This window comes from Carya illinoinensis, chromosome 2 (assembly GCF_018687715.1).
Source record: "Carya illinoinensis cultivar Pawnee chromosome 2, C.illinoinensisPawnee_v1, whole genome shotgun sequence".
Taxonomy (NCBI): domain Eukaryota; kingdom Viridiplantae; phylum Streptophyta; class Magnoliopsida; order Fagales; family Juglandaceae; genus Carya; species Carya illinoinensis.
The window spans coordinates 24,696,602-24,703,933 of record NC_056753.1 but is presented as its reverse complement, the minus strand read 5'-3'; the positions used below and the strand labels follow the sequence as shown (position 1 = coordinate 24,703,933).

Below are 7,332 nucleotides of genomic sequence, written 5' to 3'. Positions count from 1 at the left end.
TTCGTCGGTGCTCAGCCCTACTTGTTTCTACTTTCTATGGCAAATAAGGACACATTTGTCATTTCAAGTTCATAGTTATCCGCTAGACAACAGGGGCGAATTCAATCCGAATACAGGTGTATTTTTGTAATTGGTCAGAAATCCAGTGTCTCGCTCACTCTTCTCTTCCCCCCAGGGGCCGGAACAACATAAATAATACCAGCTTGGCAGCTTCAGACTCTACCCATTATATCCCTCTGGATGTGATCCATTTTCATAACTTCAAATGGGAAGCATTGCGTGTGCCTCACTCACACCCACCACCACCACCATCATCTCGACAGATCAAACTGCCAGACTCGCTTCACATTTCTCAAAGCTTTCCTCTTTTCTTCCCTTGTCCAATAGCTTCGTCTCGAAACGCTCTGCGTCGTTCCTCGGAAATCCCTCCCACTTCATCAAGAAACGCTCTTCCATGGCCACTCCTTCCCAAGTCAACGCTTCCTCCACCATTGGTCTCTCTCTCATTTACGCATATTTTCCTTCTTTTTAAAGCATTTTTTTGAGACGAATATTTAATCGCACTAGATGATTTTTTATTTTATTTTTAACCGATTGATACGCTGTCCTGGGGCTCCGATGGTTGCAAGAACCAGGAAGGAAATGAAAAATACTTTTAAAAAAAAAAAACCGAAAAATTCTCGTCTTTCTGTTTTCTCTGTGACCAAACAATGCCACACTAGAGTGAGATTTGCCTTCTAAGCATTCGATTGAGAAATCTATTTTGACGAAGACCGTTCTATTGACTGTGTGTTGATGCTGCAGCAAACGAAGGATTGGAGGCTGCTGCATCTGGTTTGGTGGAACAGAATGACCTGCTGATTGTGGGACCGGGCGTTCTTGGTCGCATAGTCGCAGAAAAATGGCGGGAGGTATTTCGCTTGTTCGATTTCAATTTTCATTAGCTTTAAATCATTGTTTTTTTTTAATTTTTTAATTTTTTTAAAGATAAACGAATATACCATTTCCCAGCTCACTTGTGTGAACCAAACCTCAGTACAAAACTTTGAAAAACCACAGAAGAAAATACTTCTACTTTTCTTGGAGAACTATACAAACTAACAAATGTACAAATAGTTTACATATCAAATGGGGTTGACCAGCTACGTCTGCCACCAAACAACCTCTTTAGCAAGATCAACGCGGACCAGAAATTCACGAGGGATAATATTTGGCCTTATCTTGGCAAGATAGTAATGGATTTGATTAGTCTCCTTATAAACAACTAGCACCGGTTTCGTCCAAAGTCATTGATTTATCGCGCTTTTAATTTAACCTTCGTTCAAAGTGGTGTTTACAATATTTCTTGGGGGGCGCATTTATGATGATTAAAATAGATTCTTTCGTATGGTGATGGGAGCGTATTTTTGAATTCTTTGTTATATATTTGGTCATTAATTCTTAAAAGTTCGTAGAATCTTGTTGTGATGGTTGTTACGGACATAGGCGTTTTACGCAAATAAAACGGTCAACTTGTGGGGTTATGCTTGAGCAGGAACATCCAGTTTGTCAAGTATTTGGGCAAACGGTTACCACTGATCATCATGATGAACTGATTAAGATGGGAATTAATCCATCTTTGAAGGGAACTACTGAGGCACACCGGTTTCCGAATGTTATTTTCTGTGCTCCTCCGTCACGAACTTCAGACTATCCTGGCGATGTCAGGTAAGGTTCGAGAATTACCTCCCAGCTTTGAAAGTATCATCTATCAACAGCTCAATATAATAGCTTCCTGACACCGACATGGATGTATTAGAACTTACTTGCATATAAAATGATTGTTCTGGTGCTTGTTAGGCGTGTATATCTTGTGTTGAAGTAAATGACTCATACATTGAAAGTAGGTAGATAGCGAAGCGACGGCATTTGCCTTTCGGGATTCATATTTTGTTTGGGATGCTGATTAGGTTGGGGGTGTATAAATACACATTATGTAACCCTAATTGACTGGTAGTGAGTTTCGCAATGCTCGCTCCTTGTGGATGTAGGCACATCGCCGAATCACGATAACTCTCTGTGTCGATTTCTATTTTTCTCTTTTTTGATCATTCCGTACAATTCATCAGCAATTGCCGCACGTTTCACAACATCTTGCCCAAGAAAGGCCTATATATATCATACTGACACATTCTGCTGGTGTAATATCTTGTGAGAATGTGTATAATATGAATATATTAGGTAACGAGCTTAAAATAGATAGAATTTTGCAGAATATCCTATTCAAGGCTGTGCAAGGGGCGCCACAAGTACTAGAAGAACACCGCAATAGGATAAACTCTAAAGGGCCAGCTAGTCTTGGCTCGATATATCTCTACTTAGCCAAAGAGTTGATTCAATCGTTATTTCTGTTTTGTAATTCTTTACATACTCTTTTAAACTAAGCCCGACTGCCAAAAATTCTATTTGATTAGAAGTTCATATATCCTTCATACAGTGAATGGATTGGTTGTGTTTGTGCATTAGCTACTTTCATCTTCCAGAATCAAAGTGAATCTTTGTACTAAGCCAACACTAGTGGTCTATGGAAAACCTTTTTTTTTGGGTGGTTGTGGGGGGTTTTTTGGGGGAGAGGAGGGGGGGGGGGGGGGGGGGTGTGAATAACTGGGTCTTGCTGAAAAATGTATAATTTTCAGCAAGAAGTTAAAATTGATTTCAGTAATTTATCCTACCATGTACTCATCTAAGTTTTGCCTTATTGGTTTGGGCCGTGTACTAAGCAGGCTGGCTGCATTAAATTGGAATGGTGAAGGTTCTTTTGTATTTACATCAAGCTCTGCACCATATGATTGCAATGACAATGGACAGTGTGATGAGGTATTACATCTAACACAACGCATTTTTCTGTTGTGATAATGAAGAAAGTTGTATTTGTTCTCTGCATTGACTTATGGGCTTGCCCTCCAGGAACCTTTGGTCTGCCTTCTTATGTGATGTATTAAATGCATTGCCAGTGTCCTTCTTTGACCTTGATGGTTTACAAACTTGTTGCATATAGAGTGTTGTCATGTTCTAATGGTCAATATTCTTCTTGTGCAGGACACCCCAGTAGTACCTATAGGGAGGAGCCCTAGGACAGATGTCCTTCTAAAAGCGGAAAAAGTAGTGCTGGAATATGGTGGTTGTGTTCTTAGATTGGCAGGACTTTACATATCCTTTTTTGAAAAATCCTGTGGGCAAATGGCTTGGGGAGCTGCCGCGTAGTCGGTGCCAACGTGACATAAATGAAACGGTTTGTTTCATTCAAAATTGCATACGCACTGTTTTATCACTTCAATTTCCATCTCCTTCCTTCTCCGTCTTCAGTCTCCTTCCCCCTCTTCGATTTTCGCATCCTCTTCTCCCCAGCAGATTATAGATGAAATTGAAGAAACAGTTGAAGAAAAAAAAGTTCCCCCCACACAACCATTATCTTCCTTGCATGAGGAAAAAATATCCCAAACAGAGGACTGGAGATATTACAATCTTCTTCAACTTATATCTACATTAACAACTCCAACAATGTAATATGCAGAGAAACAGATCTAGCTGAGAAACCCAAGAACAAAATATCAATTTCGATGAACACAAGTCCAGAAGCAAATCTAAATCCAGGAAATAAAAAATAAACAGAAATAAAAAAAATATTTCCACGTAGTCATCGTCTTCGTTTAGGCGATGCTCCTCATCTTCGTTTACCCTTGTTGTTGTTGTTGGTATTTGCCGCACTGAGAGGAGGGGCACGGTGATGGTATCAGGCCAAGGGGAAGAGAAAAAAAAAAAGGAGAATGAGAAACATATAGAAGAGATGGAGAAATCAGGGCGGGGAGAGAGAGACCATGTTGAGAAAGAGAAGAAGAAAGGGAGATGGCAACGAAATGAGAGATGTAGGCTGGTTCGATAATGGAAAGAGAAAGAAGAGGAGAAACACAGAGAGAGAAAGACGGTGCAATGGATAAGAAGAAGAAACAGGATGACGAAGCCCCTGGAGTTGATCCTTGCTGCTACTGATGAGGGAACGAAGACACCCACCAACGAAGAAGACAACCTCTGCATTTCTCTTTCTATTTCCATTTTGGTTGTCTTCTTCTTCTTTAATTTTTAAATAACTCACCACATCATAATATATTAGACGAATACCCCTTGGTTGCATCTCCCGACTGTCCCTAGCAGAATTGTCCTTTTTTATACTTGAATTGTGAGAATTTTGTTTAGTTTTGTAGGAGAAAATACTTGAATTGTGAGAATTTCGTGTAGTTTTGTAGGAGAAACTTAACCCTAGGAGTTGGCTCAAGTGGTAAAGGCTTTGGGTTTGGGGTTATGCTCCCCCTAGGTTTAAGGTTCAAATTCCCTTGAGTGCAAACACTCTCTTGGGGCCATCGGACTACGGGATTTTCTCCTTGAATTGCCCGAAGTGCACTTGCAGAAAACTTCATACCAAAAGCCTGTGCACCCCCGGAATTAGTCAGGACGTTGTTCTTGGACACCTAGTGCCAATAAAAAAAAAAAAAAAAAAGGTTTGTAGGAGAAACTTCAATGATCTGTTCTGCCCAGAATTATACTTAACCATGAACACAAAGCAGATAGAGGTGCACATGCTTATTGGTTAGGGAAAGGAACTGTTGAAGCTCGACCAGATCACATCCTGAATCTTATTCACTACGAGGTGACAAAATCTTTATTCTATATTTATTATTCTGCTTCATGAATTTGTACTTCATCAATTCCTCCAAGGCCATATTTTTATTTTTATTTTCTGATGAGTTTATCTTACCCTGCTTTCTGCATTTTGATTATGTTAAAAAAAAAATCGTCGCTTTTGAGTTCCATATGCCATTGGTATATCTTTGTATTTTCTCTGGTATTTCCACTCATTTTCATTTGCTCTAATGCCTCTTTGTCCTGCACTTAGTAGGGATAACATAAAAATACCGCGACTGTTTTGACCTGTGTACTTTTTGACAGGATGCAGCTTCCCTTTCAGTTGCAATCTTAAAGAAGAAATTTCGTGGCCGGATTTTTCTGGGTTGTGACAATCATCCTTTATCCAGGTCTTTTCTCTTCTTTGTGATTATTATTTTTTTAACTTTGTGGCTCCTTGACAACGCCCCCACCCCCGGGTCCTTTCCCAGGGAAAAAAAAAAAAAACTGTGAGTTCATCTCATAAAGACTCCTTCCCCATTCTTTTCCATGTGACTAGTGATATACTGCCAATGAGATTGTCCTTACTATTGTGGGGCTTTCTATGTGGAACCTCGGTTTTTATTTGCAGGCAGGAAGTAATGGACTTAGTTACTAAAAGTGGAAAATTCAGCAAAAAATTTGAGGGCTTCACAGGTAGGCTCCTCATAGTCTCACTGACACTTCAACTAGTCCTATTATTTATTCCTTTAGTCTCTTGATATGAACCTATTGTTCACACTTTATATCCTCGTACTTCCACTCGGTTACATGTCTTGTTTTTGCAGGCACCAGTGATCCTTTAGGTAAGAGATTGAACAACTCTAAAACTCGTGAGGAAATAGGATGGGAGCCAAAATACCCTAGCTTCGCCCATTTTCTCGGCGTATCCGAGTAATTACTGCATCTATTTTCATTTTTGGGACTAAACATTTAAATGAAAGTTGAAAAGAACTGGCTTTAGGCAATGCACAGAAGCTGATGGCATCTAAAACTTCAGCGATTGTTGCTTACCAGTTTCATAGGTACAGAATATTGATCACACGTGCAAACTTATTAATGAAAACAAAGAAAAAAAAAAAGATTATTCAGGGTATATTCAGTCTGATCAGAAATACTTGATTGACTGGAGGCAAGTAGAATATCTCTTGTACAAGACATGAGCTTCAGTGGCTGTTTTGGCATATCCAACCAGCGTTTGTATTGCCACCTTTGGTCTTGGAAATCTATGATTATATAGAGAGAAAATCTCAGCTTTCCTGAAAATTTTCATTCTCCAGCCAATTTAAACCTTTTACAAAGTGCAAAATGTGAGCACGTCTCCGAGAAAATGATAATCATCCACAAATCAGGCAGGGACCCTGAAACTTGCAGTATTTTGCAACATATGGTGATAATTTAGTTTATTAATCCAAGTTTTCTAAAATTTAGCTGGCACCGAACCCACCTCAATTTTACCTTTTTAAGGTCAAATTCTACTATTTTCACCAACAGCACGGAAAAAATTTCTGAAGGGAATCGTGAATTTCTCCAAGTAAAATATGAAAATAAAGTAATGTTTACTGCATAGTCATAAAGTCTCTAATTATTTTGTAGTTATTTTGAAAATGAGTGGGATTTATTAATAAAAAATTAATTTTTTTAATGTAAATTTTATATTTATTTAATTTTTTTAAAATGATTACGTAGCTTTAGAGTACTCATGATTGGAAATATAATTTCTCATAAAAATATGGTCACGAGATATGGTGGCCTTCTTGCTGTATATCCTTTAATGTGATATAATAATCTTCTTTCCCATAGGTACCAACAAAGACCAACCGAAATGATAATATAATTATAATTAAAATATAAATTAAAGGACCAATAATTCTCGATCTAACGAATTTAAAAAAATAAATGTTCAACTGCCCAAGTCAACTGGAGCAAATTGCCATGCGATACATGATGCACACATTCACTATCCAATATATCCTCCTCTTCCCCCTCGCTCGCCAAGAACCAAAAGAAAAACACACTCGACGACAGCAAAGAGTGAGTGGTGTGGGTGAAAATGGCCAAGTGCTGCATGGAATCAGAAGATGGGGGGTTGGATCTAACACCCATCCTTATAGTGATTGTCCTAGTTCTTGTTCTCATGGCTGTCTGCACTCGCCCTAGACGACCGGCCGTTGTTGCTGTATATCGTTGCTGGTGATACATTCTCCAACTTCTCCCATCATTTACTCTTGTTTCTTTTCTTTTGTATTTACTTTCCTGTAACGGGGCAATAAATTCTGTAGCTGCTTTCCATTCTTTTCCCTTCGGAGACCAGAACTGTCAGGGTGCTAGTGTTTTGAGAGGATAAGATTTGTTTCTGAACTGTGTTGTCTCATCCAACTTTAATAAAATGAATCAACGTTGTGATTAGTTGTTTTGTTTTCTTGCATTTTTGTTTTAATGTCCCTTTGATTTTTGAGGTAGAACTTTCTCTTTTTTATTTTTTATTTTATTTTTACGAGAATGCATGAGAATTTGTGAACCATGCCAAGAGTCCCGAGAAACAAATATTGATAAATGTTGGATCTGGATCTGGATCTGTAGAAGCCGATGGCGAGTACTTCGTTTCTATGAGTTGATAATAATTAATAAAAT

At 38.6% G+C, this 7,332-nt stretch overlaps 1 protein-coding gene across 1 annotated transcript; it reads left to right on the top strand.

The window, feature by feature from the left end:
• Positions 1 to 214: 214 nt before the first annotated feature.
• Positions 215 to 7,107, top strand: LOC122300460. The gene is made up of 9 exons (XM_043111132.1): positions 215 to 494; positions 805 to 911; positions 1,535 to 1,707; positions 2,763 to 2,856; positions 3,079 to 3,189; positions 4,595 to 4,684; positions 4,984 to 5,069; positions 5,291 to 5,355; positions 5,487 to 7,107. Exons 1-9 carry the CDS (start codon positions 266 to 268, stop codon positions 5,594 to 5,596), a joined length of 1,065 nt encoding a protein of 354 aa, XP_042967066.1. The 5' UTR covers positions 215 to 265; the 3' UTR covers positions 5,597 to 7,107.
• Positions 7,108 to 7,332: the final 225 nt, after the last annotated feature.

Excerpts from the sequence above, each read along its gene's own strand:
- LOC122300460 (XM_043111132.1), top strand. The coding sequence starts at position 266 with ATGGGAAGCATTGCGTGTGCCTCACTCACACCCACCACCACCACCATC. Across the intron at positions 1,708-2,762 it reads GACTATCCTGGCGATGTCAG|GCTGGCTGCATTAAATTGGA; the intron begins GTAAGGTTCGAG and ends TGTACTAAGCAG. Across the intron at positions 2,857-3,078 it reads ACAATGGACAGTGTGATGAG|GACACCCCAGTAGTACCTAT; the intron begins GTATTACATCTA and ends CTTCTTGTGCAG.